The 18682-nt window shown below is 42.4% G+C and overlaps 1 protein-coding gene across 4 annotated transcripts in view; it reads right to left on the bottom strand.

The window, feature by feature from the left end:
* The window catches only part of NRK (Nik related kinase), a 1461188-nt gene that overhangs the window by 1081426 nt on the left and 361080 nt on the right, over nucleotides 1-18682 (bottom strand). For all 4 annotated transcript variants that reach the window (XM_069612728.1, XM_069612727.1, XM_069612725.1 and 1 more), the window contains one exon: nucleotides 2058-2114. In XM_069612728.1, coding sequence (XP_069468829.1) covers nucleotides 2058-2114 — 57 coding nt within the window. The remainder of the gene's footprint in view (nucleotides 1-2057; nucleotides 2115-18682) is intronic.

Below are 18682 nucleotides of genomic sequence, written 5' to 3'. Positions count from 1 at the left end.
ATAATTAGCCTGAGTTGTGACCCAGATTGGAAGCAAATTCATCGCAAGAGACCAGAACCCTGATGTGAGTTGGACCCGGGATTTGACCATGCCAAAAAACAGATTTGAGTGACCAGTGTTTGATTTTGCACCAATACGACTGATGTCCATTGCCTGGGGTTGGTATAACTGAAGAATGGACGTTGCTTTGCTCAGTATAAATGACCCCATAAATAAATAAATAAATAAAGTTATTATTATGCACATTAGCCTCTTCTTCATCTCCAGTCCAACCTGACTATCCTCACTGTTTCCCCTTGAGAGTGTCTTCCTTTCAGGTGCTCGATAGGCAGTGAACGAAAGGAAGTGTTTCCATGTCCTTCTCTTTCTAGTATCTTCACACTGGCTTCCCTAACCCTATTACCTCAACTGGATGAATTTGCTTTGGTAGAAAATAGGTATTAGAACAATTATCTTATTGACAATAATTAGTGTGAAAAAGGAATATTTTTGCATTTTTACTTTTAGGCCTCCGACATAACACCCACATACCCTGACATTGTCACCACCTCTCGCTTGCCAGGAATTAATAATCCCTCTCCATTTAAACCAGATCGTTTCTTACAAATGCAGTCTCTTAACAATTGTTTAAGATTTTAAAAAGTAGACACATATGGGCTGATTCATGGAATTCTTTGCGCCAAAAAACGGGGATTTGTGCGCCATTCTGTCTGCAAATCCCTATTTGTTAAACAGAGATTTGCGGGCAGAATGGCGCATAAATCCCCGTTTTTCAGCGGAAAGAATTACATGGATCAGCCCCTTCAACTATTACAAAACGAAAATGTATACAATGTTAAATCATGGAAATTATTTAATACATAATTTGGAAGTGTAGTGAAATGTGGATCAATATATTTGATAATTAAAAACTAGGAATGCACGATATTGAACTATAATTTTGAAGACGAGGACCATTGTGGGCATAAAAGTAGTAGTGGTCTTTTTTGGGTCTTGCAACGGGCATGGTAACTATGGTAACTATGAGATTCTGTATCCTGTTGACATTTTTGGATTTTGCCTTCTATATAAATGTATTTGTATTTTCATTTGTTACACTTGTTTTTTTTCTGTAATTTTTTTATCACAATATTTTTTTAAATAAATGTCCCGCTCCCCATTCTTTTCTGGGTTAGTTTATATTTGTTTATAAATAAATCAAAATTAAGAATGCCCCCAAAAATATCCCAAAAACATCTGATTAGTGCGACAAGCCTCATTTTGAAGCTTATCCAATTTTCCAGAGGATGATCATTTAAATGAAAAAAAAGAAAGTTTCAATTCATATAAAATACATGTTCTCAAGCATCATTGATTCAACGTTTATTTCACACTTTTTACTAACTTAAGCAGCACTATTTTAATTTTGAAATTGTATCTTTTTCCAATCAGTTCTCCCTTCTACAAACTAGACACATGGGCACACTGCCTATGATGCCAGGAGAAAAAAGGCAGCACCATATGTGGGTACCATATTTGACCGTGGCATGGTTTGTTTCCTCTGTTAGTATCACATTTTAATTACATTACTGCAAGGATCACGTAATAGGAAAGTAACGTTAATTTGTAAATGTGTAAATTCTGGCCTTCGGAAATCAAAGGTAAAAATATCATTATACCCTCCAATCAGTGTCTTTGGTATATGTTATCATTCTTACCCCTTAACCACGCAGTAAATATAACTCAGTCAAATAAGGCTATTCTGTAACCTTACCCTAGGACTGCAAACACTCTCGGTTATTACATACATTTTCAGTCGTTTCTATTGAAAATAATACCCAATTTTTCTTCAATGAATGCAAAAAATAAATTCAAGAGATACCTTTAAACATGCATTGGCATAGAATTATGCAGAGGCCCAACTCCGACGCCTACACCTTCTTCCACCTGAGCCGGCCATGTGACTTTCATAAATTAGATGAACATGATTGCGTGTGCAGGAGCACAAACATGAATAAGAGTGCGTGCGCAAGTGGTGCACAGGCCATTGCAAAATGTATTCCCCTCCCCCCGCTCACCTCTGTAACATTCATGACTTTGATTGCTGCCAGTTGTCCAGTCTTCACATGGCGACCCTGAAAAAAAATTGAATGACATGTAAGCAATAATGACATCCATGCAATTTGCCAAGTACATCTGTTGGAAATGTAACATACATTTACTTAATGAGATGCTTTTGCATGAAATTTCATCTCAATAAGTTACAAATATCACAAAACCAAGGTTTGTTATGTAAAAGTTTAATCTGAGCAGCGTTTATTTGTGCACCTATGCTGCACAAAGACCCACATACTGTATAGTATAAGAGAAAATGGCCAGTCAATGTGAGTTATGTATTTTATCATTGTGTTAAATTGGTTCATGGGGCATACATTAAGTCATTGTTCAGGGAAAATTACAACATAACCATGGATTTCTATTGGAATTTCACTTTAAAATGGACAATGCACCTGGAATCCTTGAAACCTGGCATGTGCTTATCAAAGCTCATTTCTTAATGCAAGAGGTCCAGAGGACAGCTGAGTGGTGAAAGGACGCACCATTAATCGGTAACACATCCATTAGCTGAGCTCAATAGACACAGCTGGGGTATTCAGAACATGTGTTCCAATCTTAAAAAAAAACAAGCAATTAAAGTCCTTACATTTTGAAACCTCAATTTTCATGGGTCTTCACAGTTTACGAGGGACGCTGGGTTAAAAAATCAAGGGGGCTCATTAAGAGATCGCCAGAAAACTGGTGGTAGTACCGGAGGCGTACCGGCGGCTTACTGGCAATCTCAGTTTACCTTTCCGCCGCCCAATCTCCTGGTATTACCAGGATGGTATAGGCAGCGGAGTCCCGAAGCCCAAAGTCTTGCTTCTTTAGTAAAATAAGGCTTCAGATGTCCAGCTCTCCATGCAACCCTCACATTTGGTTAGCACATGTTTCTGTTAATGATGAACTTAAACATGTGATGCACATCTTAGAAAAAATAAGTATATGGATTCAATTTAATAAATCACCAAATAATGAAATCATATCATGATATCATAGACTATAATTTTGGAGCATTGTACTGCATTTCAAAACTAAACACAGATTTGAAATCAGCAAAGCGCTCTGCACCACAGACCTATAAACACCATATATAAATATGTCGGAATTATAACATTCATACATTTCAATACGTTTCTCAATTTACCTGCTATTTGAGCTTGAAGGATGTCCAACTATTCAGAATGGTCATGTGATTCTGAATAAATAGATCTCAATAATGGTACAGGTCCATACCAGAAATGATAACAGAATTATATATTCCATCACATTTGACCATACTTTTGAAGGAGCGAAGGGGAAAACCTCTGCTTGCCAGATGGCAAAATACATTGGACAAATCAAAATAAAGGGGAGGATAATTGGGGTTCAATAATTGAAGCGAAACTATCATAGGCCCAGTCCAATCAGAAAATGTTGTGCCAAATGATGTTGCCAGGGTGGAGTTTATCAAGTATTTAAGGCAAAACATACTTGAGAAATGTATTGGAAAAAAATACAGTGGAAGGAAGCATGTCCAATAAGAGAAGTGCTGATTGTGGTCTGAACAGGATGCACCAGATGGAAATCCTCCTTAAGGAAGCATTTCTACAGAGGTAGCCAAATTCAGAAACCTTTTCCAAGACAGAACCAGATATCCTGCGAGTGACTTTGAAAAAACAGGAACAGACTGGGAGCAGAGCTTACTTGATGGAGCTGGCTGGAGCTGTTCATATTCTTACTTGTCCTAGACCTTTAGAAACAAGTCAAAAGTCAGCACAATAACCCCTGTGTATTTAGATGCATGTCCCAAGAACTAGTTATACCAATAATAAGAATTGAAAGACTCTGCTTTAAAAGCAATGCCACTAAACGGGGACTTGGTCTGTAACAGAAACTTGATGGAAATATACTTACAATAGATTGACCTCAAATTTCTGATTAATTAATCTCTGTGGTTTCAAAATGAACAATTTATATTTGGATTTCTGACATGGTGTACAAAATGATTCATAGATATGAAGAAATGCTATACTCATCAACCTGTAGAAAGAATAGTTTACATAAAAAGAGAAATATTGAATAGTGTTTTATTCCTCTAATGGGGACTAAGAAGGTTATTTTTCCCGAGATAATTATGTCATATAAAATATTGATCTAATTTTTCTAGTTAACATTGCACAGAACAAAGGACTCTGTCTTATGTGGACTCCTGATGCCAATTAATGTGACATGTTGATTTATTTGTATTTATTTTCCTGTGCATTTGTTAGGCAATTATACATCAAGTAAATTGTGTTTCAACCCGCCCACAGGGCAACAGGGAGGGAACATGGGAATAAAAAAACAAATATACCAATGAAAGATAGAGGTGGACGTACTAGGCCTTGTGAGTGTTCAGAATGTGCAAGTGCAGAGAGAAAGAGAGGGATGAGGGAGTGGTCTGGTAAGTGCTAGATGTATCAAGAGGGAAGTGCCTGGGAGTAAGCAGCTGTAACTGCATAGGTAGAGTGGTAAGCCACCATTAAATGGGTATGTGCAGGCCTATGATGACATAAGCCAGTGGGTAACAAGGCAAAGTGCTGGGAGGGGTGGAGGGTGGAGGCTGTAGGCGATTGGGTGTGGAACGCCAGGACCCGGGAGAACACATAGGGCCCTCGTCACCAATCTCAGCAACTGTGGGATTTAGCAGAGGAAGGAGAAAGGGAAGGAGCAGGGGAAAAGGAAAGCCTTGAGGAGCTTCCGGAATTTGAGGGGATCGGGCTCAAGACAAAGATGAAGGGGGAGGCTGTTCCATAGGAGGGAGTCTGCTGAGGAAAGGGACCGGCCACCAGCTTGCGGTTTAGCGAAGTATTGAACACACAAAGAGTTGGTGCCGGAGGAACATAAACATCTGGAGGGAGAGTAATTAGTGAGAGCAAGTTGTAGATAGCGTGGTCCCTGGCCTCAGACAGCCTTGTGGATGATGCAGAGGGATTTGAATTTAATTCTTTCCACAACAGGGAGCCAGTGGAGAGGTTCTAGGGCTGGAGAGATGCAGTCCCTGGGCTTGAGGACAAGGATAAATATTGCAGCCCCATTCTGGATTAGCTGTAGGATGTAGAGAAGAAGAGGGTAGATTAAGGAAAAGCTATTGCAGTAGTCTAGCCTAGAGAGAATCAGAGCTCTAGAGACATTGAGCTTCTGGGGGAAAGGGAGGAAAGGAAGAATTCCTTTGAGGAGGTGGAATTGAAAGTGGGACTTCTTGGCAAGGTCCTGAATGTGACGGATGAAGCAAAGAGAAGAGTCCAAGATGGCTCCAAGGTTTTTGGCTTCATATGAAGGAGAAGGGAAGAGCCTATAGGAGATGGCCAGAGTGAGGGACAGAAAGAGGGAGCAGGAGCCCCAATAGGCAGGATCTCAGTCTTGCTGGTGTTGAGGCAGAGGTCATTGGAAGTACAGCAGGACTGGATGGCAGATAGGCAGTTAGGAATGGTGGAGGAAGAAAAAAGAGGATCAGAGAGAAGTTAGAAGAAGAGTTGTTTGTCATCTGCATAACAATGGAGGTTTGGCGAGAAGGTGGAAATGAGGTGTGCAAGCAGAGCAAGGTAGTTGTTATTCCGTTTCTATCTCAAGTTTACACTTTAATGCTCGTGTGACTCTTAAAATGAATTTAGATAGCGTGCTCTTCAAAAAGAGTTTCCATCCTAAATGAATCCTGAAGAAAACATAACCTAACAGGCAATATCTCAGTATTCCGGTATCTGTGTTCAAGTTAGAAATCAACAATGACCAACATTTAGAGTAGAATCAGCCCTTGAATAAGAACGCTATATCCGAAAGCTATAATTTTCTCTGATGCCAACACTTGTTGGTGTCAGAGAAAATGAAGAGAATTGCATATTGCAAGTTACTAAAATGTTTTGTGTTTGCTTTGAGATGCAATGCCAACAAGAAGTGATATTTTTAATGTTTATATTTGAATAGATTGCATACTTTGTCAAGAACAGTTATTCACACTTGTTTTTGAATGAACAAATATTTTTGTGCATTGTGTGTCAAATATGAATGATACAATACTAGGCAGGCTATGTTTCTTTTCTGAAGACAAGTTGCCTGTATTTGTGTGATCACTTTTGGAGTGGTATTATTGTTGTAAGGAGTCTTAGATCAGGGGAAGTTTCTATGTAAAACGAGCCTTCAAATTTAGATATATGTCATTATTAAATGAAACAAAGTACCATGTACTCTTGTACTCTACATATCAATGTATTATGTATTAAATATAAAGGTTAAGAACAGCATTATAGTCGTTGATGTGCACATACCCTAATACTTTTGATTTATAACATAATAGTAACCTTAACAACTACTTCAAGCTTGTTCTTAGCTCTTCATGTCGTATTCCTCCCACTTCTAAGCACTACAATAACAGTTGTTATTGTTACCAATTTAACAATATTACATTTATCACATGTGGGAAGAGGGACTGCTCAGTAGGCTTATGGGCTTCGATCAAGTGAAGGGCATTGTGGCCTCATGTCAGAACTGAGCACTTAACTAGTAATCTATCCAACATATGTGAACATCATTCTATTGCAGTATGAACAGCCATATAAAATATCCACAATATCCACAATATCCAGATAATAATAATAAATAATAATATAACAGATAACATACTTAAGGAAAATGGAATAGAATAATCACTCTTCATTTGACACACATGAACCGATGTACATCAAATCCCTTGTGTGTCTGAAGTTGTCATTAAATGAATAAAAGCAAAATGTGATTTCTAACTTAAAAGTCCAGGTCTACATCAGGCTGTTGTGTTATTAAGCCCAGGGGATTCGATAAATATCTAGACTGCTGAAGTGATGTAAATGTTTTATTAATCCCAGGTGCAGAATGGCATCCTGATCACATTTGAGCCCCCAACTCATGTCGGGACTTGTATGAGTTCAGAAAGAAAAGCGTGCACAAATGAATGGGCTGCACAAGTGGAAGGATGAGCAGACTCAGAAGGGAGCGTTTCTGGTGTTCTTCTAGCACCTTTAGCACTTAGCACCTTCTAGCACTAGTAGCTCTTTGTAGCACCTTTATCCTCCTTGTATGGTGCTAATAACATGTATGGATATGAGAAGAGATGATAATAAGAGAGGAAGAATTAATTAAAAAAACAAGTAAACAATTTAAAAAGTCAATTGTTTATTAGCACGACAGCATCATTAAAACTGGTGAGGAGTGAGGGGATACCAAGTTTATTGCAACAAGAAAGTTCAACATGATTGGAGCCACTCCTGTGAAGGATTGCCTTTTGCCAAGGGTATTAAAGTCAGGGCTTTTTTGATTTGTATTGATAGAATTATGCATGTAATCCAATCTCAGAAAAGATGACCTACTAACCAGACCACCCTTTCATCAAATGTCATGCCAAAAGCATAATACTTGTGCCCTGCTACATAACTGCCCTGATTTGCAGTGCCGGCTCTCCAGTGGCCCAGATCCATTTTAGGGGTTACAGGTGCCCTCCTGACAGATGGGGTGATAGCAAAGTCACTCCGGCACAGAGGCTGCATTTAAACATGTACCTCTATTTCACACCCACATAATTATGAGAGGTACTACCCTGGTGGAAGTTTTAAACTTTAAATATAAGCCATACCTAAGGTAATGGTGGCTGGTAATTTCTGATCATTATTACATCCACTTCTGATTGGTATGAGCCAAGGCCAGTCATGGACAGGCTGTGTGTATTCTCTCTAGACTGGCTATCTCTGCTGCAACCAGCAAGGAAGGATCAAGTGGAAGTTGCTTTCTTTAGATCCTTTACAAGGTTGGGTAACAACTCTCTCCAGCAAGAGGACCCCTCAGCAGGAGCAGTCCTGGGAAACAGGAAACAAAGGGCATACTACACCGAAGGACTAGCCTCATACCGGGGTGCTACATACCAAAGGGCCTTTGATGCTACGGCTCTGAGAGGGAGGTGCGGTTACTGTAGACAGAGGGAGATCGGCAAAGTAGGGGAAAGTTTCCACCATCTTCTTTCTCTGTCTACCTCACCTTCCTTCCTGTGTCAGTGCTTGCTTTAGGACAAAGCACATTTGATTTGATATGAGATGGCAAATACCACTTGTACCAAGAACAAGGATTGGTCCCCTTAAATCAGGCTTGCTTTTGTACAAATACCTGTGGAACTTTGCCCATAGAAGAGGAGGTCTCGCAATTCTACTTGGATTCACTCTTGGACAATCCAGTGCTTAAGAAGGCTTTGAACATCTATTGGGAGAGTTGATCTTTCAAAGCCCTCTGCCATTGAGGTGAAGGAGTGTTCCAAGGCGGAGACACGCTCTTCTCTGTACCCACTTCCAGGGAACATTGGGGGTGACTCTTGCTGAGGACAGGAACTGTCACCCTGAACCAACCCTCACCAGGCTTATAGAGCTCAACCTGACAAGACACACCCTGTCCAAGTGCCCCTGCAGTGGGTCTCACAGTATCTGGAGGGCCAGATCAGTCAGGATCCCTTTTCTATTGCATCAGACCAGTTGTACAGAATTCAAACCATGTTCACTGCACTGAAACCAAAGGGACCCACCAGTGCTGCTTTTGCCACTTTGAACCTTCAACAGAGCATCACTTTGCACCCATTGTAAGCGGAGGACGCCACATATTCAGCTTGAACAAGCATCTTGCCACTGCAGATAAACTCAACTAGTGATTCTTCTAACCCTGCATTGAATCATCAGGGTCACTGCATTGAACCATCACACCTCGGCTTATACAGACCCGACCCTCAGGCAGACCCTGGTGAGACATCAGTGCACAGCTGGAACACTGCAATCGACCTCAACAGACTCCTTCTTCAAACCCAGTAGATGTCACCTGACCAATTGACTCAGCATGACTCGCTGCACCTGAACTTGCTTTGACCAACACCAAAGTATGGCTCGCAGCCTGGTTTGATGCTGTCAAACCTCCGAAAATTTAATTAAGGTTGTTTGAACTGACCCTGTCCCTGTGGTCCACTTAATTCCATATTGCATTCATTGCCTGTTTTTCATCCCTGGTGAAAGCCCAGAGTTCTGTAACACTTCTGTTTTTCCTTTACATGGATTTGTGTTTAGTGTGTTTCCAAAGTTATTTGTACGTTGGTGTATTTAATTAAAGTATATATTTCTTATGACTGATTGGACATTCCTTTTATTTGGTCAGTTTTTTTTATTGTGTTTTTGGCTGCTCATAGTCAAACTACTCATGTAAACAAAGAAGTTAAAATTTAAATAAAAGTCATTTCACAATAAAAAACACATTGAACAATCCTATAAAAGCAATTTTATTCTATGATCAATAACAAATCAAACCTTTACAAAGACCATCTCCCTATTTAAAAAAAACATATTTCCCACTTGCAAAATTTATAAAAACATAGACCAGCAAAAAATATAATCAACGGACAAATAAACTGTCCCAACTACCAACTCAACCTAAACAAGCCTGCTTAATATAATATCTTTACGACAGATATTGTGACAGCCGTTTACTCCCCGCTTGAATGCAAATGAAAATTGTCACCTCCTCCAACACTGTAAGATTGTGTATAAACCTACCAAACCAGAGTGAACTGAACTCTTTCAGTGCTGAACATTCCAAAAGGAGGTGGTCTCTATTTTGCAACACCCTATCAGTTTTACATAAATCACAGCCCGTTTGCATTCTCATCTCTAAGGATCTAATTTGTCAAATTTCACCCGTAGGTAGCAAGTCCAGTTTGTATCTCAAACATTGAGATGCCCAATAGCCATTTTGGATTTTTTTTTAGATATTTAGGAATCACTCCCAGAGGTTTGTCCAGGGGTGAGAGGCTCTTATATAATGTATACTTTCACATCCTGGACATTGTTCTCATTCAATCTGGTCCTTTGATGTCGTTAGGTTTATTTAGTTATTTTGCATTTATAGCAGCACATCAAGCCCTGAGGTATCTGGGCACTAGTTACAGTGTGTATGGCATTACAATATTTTTAATGAGTTATAGGTGAGTTGTGTGCACAGCACAAGGCTACACAAGTCACAATGGGTGCGGTACAGGTAGTTGCATGAACAGCACAGGGCTGCAAAAGTTATTATATGTGAGTTACAAGTTAAATTATGTTTTTATCATGTTTTATATGTTAATATTATTATTATTATTCTTAGTAAGTGGTTGCAATGCAGCGCCAGGCTACATAAATGATAATAGGTGAGGTGCATGTAGTTGCATAAGCAGTACATGGCTGCACAAATCGTGATTGGTAGGTTACGGGAAAGTTGCCAGCAGTACAGCCATAGGCTTGCGCATACCAGAAAAGTCTCACCACATGAGGAAGGGGGCTACATCGGCTGCAGTGATGTAGAGTGAAGGGTGAGTAGCAATACATGGAGATAGCGATGAGCAAAGCTTATGGCTACCCCAGGGTAAAGACTCAGGTCGTAGGGGAATTGACAGTTGCAGTGACAGAATAGTTTGTAGGCACTTTGGAGTCTGAGAGAGGACAGATTTTGGAAGGTCCAAAAATGAGGCACAGAAGGTGCAGATAAGGCGCCTGTCGCAGCTCATGGTGTAAGGACCTGATAGGAATAGACAGGCAGTTAATCAGGAAGTAAGGCTGAAGTAGGTATCTGTGGGCCGCTCTGATGCATATAGTATGGATAAATGGCATTATCCAGTGAGCAGCGAAAGGGGGAAAATGACGAGTGACGAGAGCTGCATTGAAAAGGGCAAGGAAGTCACACAGCGGTATAGGGGATGCATAACATTAGAGCAGGGAGAACGAGACAGAGGTACTAATCACCTTACCTTCCCAGTGTGGAGAATTGCGCCGTGGTGAACACAGCAATGTTTGTGGATTCCAGTGTAAGCTCTCATGGTCCAGAAGGTATGGTCGTTGTAAGCATGCCTGAGAAGAGGGGAATTTTGCTCCAGAGCAGCATGAACGCCTGGCCAGGCCCAGACAGGGGTGTCGAGCCTTAGACGTGAGCCTTGGAAGGTGACCAACTTTGCCTACTGGCTCCCTCCGATAAGCTCTTCAAGCTGTTGAAGCATCCAATCCACCATCTGTGAAGGCGGTAGTAGGTCATTGCAGATACCAGGGCTCGCGGTGGATTGAGCAGCTGCCATCTTGGCAAGGCGGCAAAGTTCTTAGCAGGGCACTGGGAGGTCAGGTACGCACATCGCTCATTGATAAATGAGGTCTTTTGATGACATCTCAATTTCAGACACTACCAGCTCCGCTCTTTCCTTGAACTTGGCTACTGAACCTGAGATAGGTGACTTCAATATTACAGCTAGGTCTTTGTAGATTGAACCCACCATGGGAACCGTCACTCTTCTTTGTAGAGACAGAATTCTCCAGACAACTTTACAGTTTAGTGAGGTTAGGCCCATTTCGGACTCAACTTTTTCAAAGGCTATAGCTCTCAAACTGGCTGTCGTCTTTGTATCATAGAGTCATTTTGGTACCACTTCCATAGTGTGGAATGCTAAAAGGGGAGAGAGCAAGAACCTGCAAAAGCCGGCCTTAATTTCTTTCATTTGGAGAGCAGCAGCCTGATTTGCCTTTGACATTAGCCATGAGTAATTTCTTGTTTTCTGCCTCGTCTAAAGCAAAGCCCAGGTATGTGAGGGACTCAGTCAGTATCAGTAACTATTTACCCATTCTACACGTGTAGCCCATTCTCCTTCTAGTATTGCTGATGAACCTTATGATATTAGTTTTCTTTTCGTTAAAACACAGCTCATTCAGCAAAGCATATTCTAATACCCCATTAGGTTTTCTCTGCAGGCCAACATGGGGCTTGTCTAGGAGGAGAATGTCGTCAGCATATCTAAGGTATGGGACGCTTAAGGATGACATCCTATGAGAGGCGAATGCAGAGTCCGAGTATGTCAAAAAAGTCACCCTAATTGGACAGATACCGAGTAAAAAGGCAAAGAGCCAAGACAAAGCCGTATCGTAAACTCGTCTCCACCCAAAACCCTTCCCATCCAATCTGACCTGTAGGAATTTGTGTTCATTCAGGGCAAGCAATATGGCTAGCAGTTCCCTGGCATCTCCCAGTCCCTTAACTTGCATCATAAGAGATTTCTATTGATGCAGTCAAAGCCCTGCGTATAGTCTATCGCTGCCATAAACACCAGTAGGCTTCCAGGAGTCTGTGAGTCTTCTTTCAGCCAGCCCACTACTATGGCATTAAGTTTTATGCCCAATCCTTTGCAAAAGCCAGTCTGATATTTCTGTAGTCGACCGCTGGCAGTGGCCCTGTTAATCACTTCCCCCAGTACTTCCCTCAGTACGAGGCCCACAAATATCTTGCTTGTACTGTCTAGAAAGGAGATGGGTCGATTGTTGTCTGGTCTAGACCTATCTCCACTTTTATAAATAGGCATGACTACGGCTCTCGACTAGGAGGTAGGTAGTACCTTCACAACCAAAATGACACTAAACAAGATTAATAGTATTGAGGACCACATCACAGAATCTCGTTTTAGTACTGCATTGGATAGGGCATTTGGTCCAGCGGTTCTTGAGCTAGAGGATTTTCCTTATCAGCCACTCTCTAGATTCAATTGCTATGGGCAGGTCCCATGAGATTTCTGCCACTTCAAATTCAACCGTATGTATGGGCTTTGTATACACATGCTGGAAATGGCCTATCTACTCTCCTTCAGGTTTGGGGTTACTCTGTTGTCAACCTTGTGTTATAATCATACCATTTTTCAGGTCCTAGACATTTCTAGAATCATGCTGTCACAGAATTCCCAGCATTCTAGTTCCTTCATTATGGGCCAGGGTACATTTATAACCCCTAGTTTGGTTTGTGATACCATAACACTCATTCTCAGTGAGATCATATGGTGATCACTCAACTCAGACTCCTCGAACATCATTTCTTCACATTGGTCGAACAATGTCTGGGACATGGCAAAATAGTCTAGAAATTAGGACTTCTGGCCTAGTCTCCAACTTGGTTTATGTGGGATGTTCCCAGCAATTGACCCATTGGTAATTTTTAGACTCCACGTTTTGAAAGAAATCCACCCACAATCTATCATCAGCCAACCATCTAGCATTTGTTGCCAATGTTTACCAATACCATTGGCCCTAGGGGTCGGATCCCCTTCAATTCAACCCTTAATGCCAACAAGCCGTAGGTGCCGTCAGAGAGAACTTCAGACTTTTGCAATAGAAAATTCTTTACCACTATTACTAGACCCCCTGATGCACTGCCACCCAGGCAGCTCTTTGCCATTTGTTGGAAGATGGTATGACTGTCAACTATAAGGGGGTGCACTAGACACAAAGCCTGCAAAAAAAAAAAGAATTATATCATACGTATCAAACAATCATACTTAGCAAACATGTTCTGTCGCCCATTGGTTCCTAAGAACCTATTAAAGCCTTGGGAATTCCAACTCAGAAGTTGTAAGTTTGCTGATTTTTCCATATGTACTAGAGTGCTGTTCCGTGACTGAGTCTGAGAGCCATTACCAATCCTGATGATCTTTTTTGGACATCTCAATTAGTGGCTCAATGAATTCCACCCACCTTCCTCCGCCATTGGCTGGGCCGATGATCTTTACCGCCCTACGGATTCCCAAATGGAATGGTCCAGTATCTGATTTCTCATATTCATATTGGACAATCTGCTCCCGTTCATGGCCACTTCGAAGATTATCTTAGAGAGTCACTTTTAGATAAGATCATGGACACCACACTGTTAGTTTTAAAGTTCAGCTGGACATAGTCTGTTCTATTGTCTGCTCTATTGTCCTGTGGAAAATATATCCTGTCAATGCCCCATGAACCAAATAGTCTCAACTGCTGGATCTTATGGAGAAGGTTAATCACATTACGTCTATTCAGCAGAATCAATTGTTGTCCACCTTTGAATCTTTCCAGGATGAATCTTGTAGGCGAGACTTGTTCCCTCCTGCTATTCTCCTGTCAATTACAAATCGCTGTGGAGCAGCTTTAGCTAACTTTTGAGGTGTCCTTCTCCTCTTGATAATTGACTCACTGACACTGTGGTGGCTTCTTAGATTGTATCCACTGCTTTTCAGGCCCCACATTAGATTTCCCTAAGTGCTGGGGACTGGGCTCCGTTTGTGTGCTATGAGACCCATACATGTTCCGGGTCCTACCAGAGGGAAGTGGCCTAACTACTACCTCTTTGTACACATTGATCGTCCTTAAGATTGATTATCTTTTATGTGTGTGATGGGTCTACACTACCTCCCAAATGACCGGTCTGGTCAATAAACCATTCAAGATTGCATTGGAGGACCATGTCCCTTTTCCCATTTGCAAGCCAAGAATAGGGGGTGGTCATCACATGATCCTTTGTGGTATAAACAGTCGTTTGAGTGCAAGATGTGATCATTCGATCCAAACACTCCTAATCACCTCCTGAGTACTACTGGGCCCCAGAGTTTCTGTCCGTGCGCATCCCTCTGGTGATCTTGGTCATTGTGCTTCTGGCTCCCAACAAGAATCTACGTGTGCTGGGGCGGCGGGGGCGGAATTTCTGGTTGTCAATCCCGAACCGAAATGATCATCGTAGAAGTCCGTCAATCCTTCTAGACCTTTCTGCAGAGGTTCCTGATTCACAATTTTTTATTTTTTATTTTTCGGGTTTCAGACATAAGACTTTGATATGGCCCATGTCCACGGCCCACAGGAAAGGAAAGGAATGGCATGACATCAGAAAAGCTCTCATGATTACAGAGGGCGACTTGGTCAAATCAAATGAAATCACAAGAACACATTCAATGGGACCAGGTTCACTCAATCCCTGCGAGTTGTCAAGAGAGGTCAGAGTCGTGTAGTAGCAGATGATTGCAAAACAAGGAATACAGCATGAGTTTCACAGTGCACACCTGGGGGAAGACAGTGAAGAATGGATGATACTAGACACCACAGAACCAGCGCAGAAGGGACCAGCAAGGATGACAGTGAACCAAGTGAAATAGAGCACGAAATGGACATGATGAATGACATTCTCTCTGAAAATGAAATTGGTACCGGATGCCCTGAAGAAGAACTCGTAAGGACTACAGGAACAAGCGCAGAAGAGAATGAGCTTAGCAGCCGTTAGTGTGAAACTAGTGGCTGAGCGCAGGAAAGTGGCAGAGACCCCGTCGAGCCGTAAGGCTCCCCAACAGGTACAAAGCATATGAAATTACATTATTGAATGCAGGGTGACTCAAAGTGTTTGCTTAGAAAGGAAGGAATGCAGCACACTGATCATGTGCAAGCCCCCAACTTGCACAGGGACTCATGCAGGTTTAGAAAGGAAATCACTCGCATCCATAGGGGGCATGCCAGAGGTGGGGTGAGCAACACAGAGAACGGAGCGGTTCTGGTGTGCCTGCGTTTAGTGCATTTCAACCAGTTGTATAATGCTTACACTCAGGGATTTAAGTGAGCTGGGGCTAGCCGGGGCCAAGCATCGGCAGTCTCAAGAAAGGGCACTAGAGCGGGCCCCTGTCGGGACCCACACATGACTAGCCGTAGCCAAGTCAATACCTCAGGCAATCTGTGTAGCTGAAGCGTTGCACAGTTACAAGGGCTGCCTGCAGTTGTCAGCACTTCTGATTAGAACAAAAGAAAAGGCACCAGATTTTCTGTTTTGTATACCGAAGTACTGACACTTGTAGGCAGCCCGTATGATTGTGGCTTCGGCTACACGGTCTGCCTGATGACTCTCTACTCAGAAACAGGAGGAAGGCTGGAGGGCCTAGCTCTCCTATAGTTTCTGAGTAAAGCGTAATCAGGCAGCATGAAAGCCCTTTAACCGTGCGGATAAAGGGCTTCCATGTTCATGCTGCCTGATGACTCTTTACTCAGACACAATAGGAAAGTCGGGCCCTCCAGCCTTCCTCCTGTTTCTGAGTACAGAGTCATCACACAGAAGACTGACCTTTCACTCAAGGAGCCTGTGGTTTTTAACCATGCAAGAAGGTATCAAGCATCAACATGCCAAAAACTTTAAATGAAAAAACCTCTTCAGAAGATGAAAACCTGGCCGGGCTGATGGTGCACTGCACAAGTGGCAGAAGGCCCAAAACGTACCGTGATGTTAAAATAGATGGTTAGAAACTAAACTCATGGCTGACTCTAGCACAGAGCTGACTCTAATACCAACAATACCTGTCAGATAGGATAAAGTAGCGGTCCTAGGAAAAAGAAATTCAGCCCACAGTATGAGAAAGTGCTACGATCAAGGGCGGGCGTGACGAGACACAAATGGTCACCCAGCACATGCCTGCTGGGGACTTACACCAGACTAGCCAAATCTAAACACACAATGAAACTCATGGACATGGCCTGTGTATTAACCAAAAGGACCATAGCAATGGCCTGGAAACGCCCCACTGGCCCACAGTACAACACATGGCTTAGAGAGCTGGAACGATGGGTGGGTGTGGAAACCAAAGCCTGGGAAGATGGCGTAGCCAGATCCACAGACTGCACGAGCGCTGAAACGCACAACCAACATATGGAGACAGTTATTGTTGTTTATGTTATTTTTGTACCTTTCTTTCTTTCTTCTCTTCAATTTCTTCCTTTTATTTCCAAAGAATAAATGCCAGCATGCTCATGCTACGACTGAACTGCTGGGATACACAGCGTGTTCCACAGAGTTTAAAGAAAAGAAAGCCATTAAAGGGTATACTTTGCATGTCTGAGAGATGGGGCGCAGTGGTGTCACACCTTGGTAATAATGCCGGTGAGCCCCAGCTCCCCTGCTTTCACATGCCCCTGCTTAGGCGAGAGGGGGCTCCTGTTTGGAGCGTGGCCTAGTTCTTAGGCCACACACCCCCAACTAGAGCCCCCTTCGATTTAGCATTTAGAATTCATAAAGAAACCTGTAATCAAGATACAAGACAAGTTTATGAATTTTACGAATGAGACCACATATCCACATTTCACCATTTATAAATGGATTACAATTTAAAATCAGATCTGAAAATGTAGGCGTTCAAATTACCCGTGTGATGACGTTTTCATTCATGTTGTTCACTAGCGAACCATTGAAATACAGAATCTTCAATGATGCTTAAATCTCATTTTGCCAAAGAGTAATATGAAATGTGTAAATATTACCAGAGAGTTGGACACACGTGGTTTTGCCATGCAAGGCACAGCATTCGGTCATAGACATATTTCCTCTGTATGTATGTGCATCGTCGCTGTTGTTCTGGAATGTATTTAGGGAATTGTGGAGTCTTCATTTTCAGAATTCAGTGGAGGAGTTGACTGACCTTCAACAAACTCTCACTAATGCTCCCCACACAAAGTCTGCAGACACTTCAAGCGCCTTCACTTCTTCTCCCTCTACGAGTTAAGTTCCCCAATCTGTTGACTTCTGATGTACCATGCAGGGGTGTCCTCACTGACACCAGGGTGAGTGCAGTGTGGAACGCAACGATGGGACTTGGTCACACCATGGATGGCAGTACCAGGACTGCTAAAACAGTACAATTGGGAGAGTGCCACGGAATTAATGCATACAGCGCCCAAACATTCTATAGAGGCAGTTTCAGGCAGCTGCACACACACACACACACACAAACACACACGTTGAAGGATGAGACAAAGGTAGGCCAATCAGCTAACAAAACCCAAAAACACACACGTCGAAAAATGAGACAAAGGTGCGCCAAGCAGCTAACACAACCAACACAGAGTCTTCGAAAGATGAGACAAAGGTAAGCCAAGCAGCTAACACAACGGAAACACACACACACGTCGAAAGATGAGACAAAAGTAAGCCAAGCAGCTAACACAACCATTGCACACACGTAGAAAGATGAGACAAAGGTGCACCAAGCAGCTAAAACAACCCAAACACACACACGTCGAAAGGTGAGAGGAAGATAAGCCAAATAGCTAACACAACGGACACACACACAAACACACACACTTTGAAACATGAGACAAAAGTAAGCCAAGCAGCTGACACAACCCAAACACACACACATCGAAGAATGAGAGAAAGGTGCGCCAAGCAGCTAACACAACCAACACACACACATCGAAAGATGAGACAAAGGTGCGCCGAGCAGCTAACACAACCCAAACACACACATGTCAAACGATGAGACAAAGGAAAGCCAAGAAGATAAAACACAACCAACAAACACACTTCGAAAGATGAGATAAACATAAGCCAAGCAGCTAACACAAGTGACACACACACACTGCAAAAGATGAGTCAAAGCTAATCCGGGCAGCTACCACAGCCCACACAGAGAGTACAGGATGGACAAGCCTGTGCAGCAGTCATGGGCAAACGTTTTGTGGATATGACAAAAAAAAATGAAATTGCTCGACAGAGTGAGCAGGCTACCATCCAGCCAAGTACACAATGAAGTAATCTACTGCCCTAGATGGTCTTGGCAGGCCTACGCCAGGCAGCGGTGCAAATATTATACTAGCAGCGCCGTCTGCACTGGAAATGCCAATCAAGAACACCTGCTCAGGCTAGAAATAGAAATGACCACCATCCTATTTCTAGTGTAGGATGGCCGACCCTTGCTGGAAAGAGAAAAGGGGTTCTCTGTCCAGCACAGGTGGGCGCGTGGACGTGGTTGAGCTAG

This window comes from Ambystoma mexicanum, chromosome 5p (assembly GCF_040938575.1).
Source record: "Ambystoma mexicanum isolate Mex_15411 chromosome 5p, UKY_AmexF1_1, whole genome shotgun sequence".
NCBI classification, from domain to species: domain Eukaryota; kingdom Metazoa; phylum Chordata; class Amphibia; order Caudata; family Ambystomatidae; genus Ambystoma; species Ambystoma mexicanum.
This window is presented reverse-complemented; position numbering and strand designations above follow the sequence as displayed.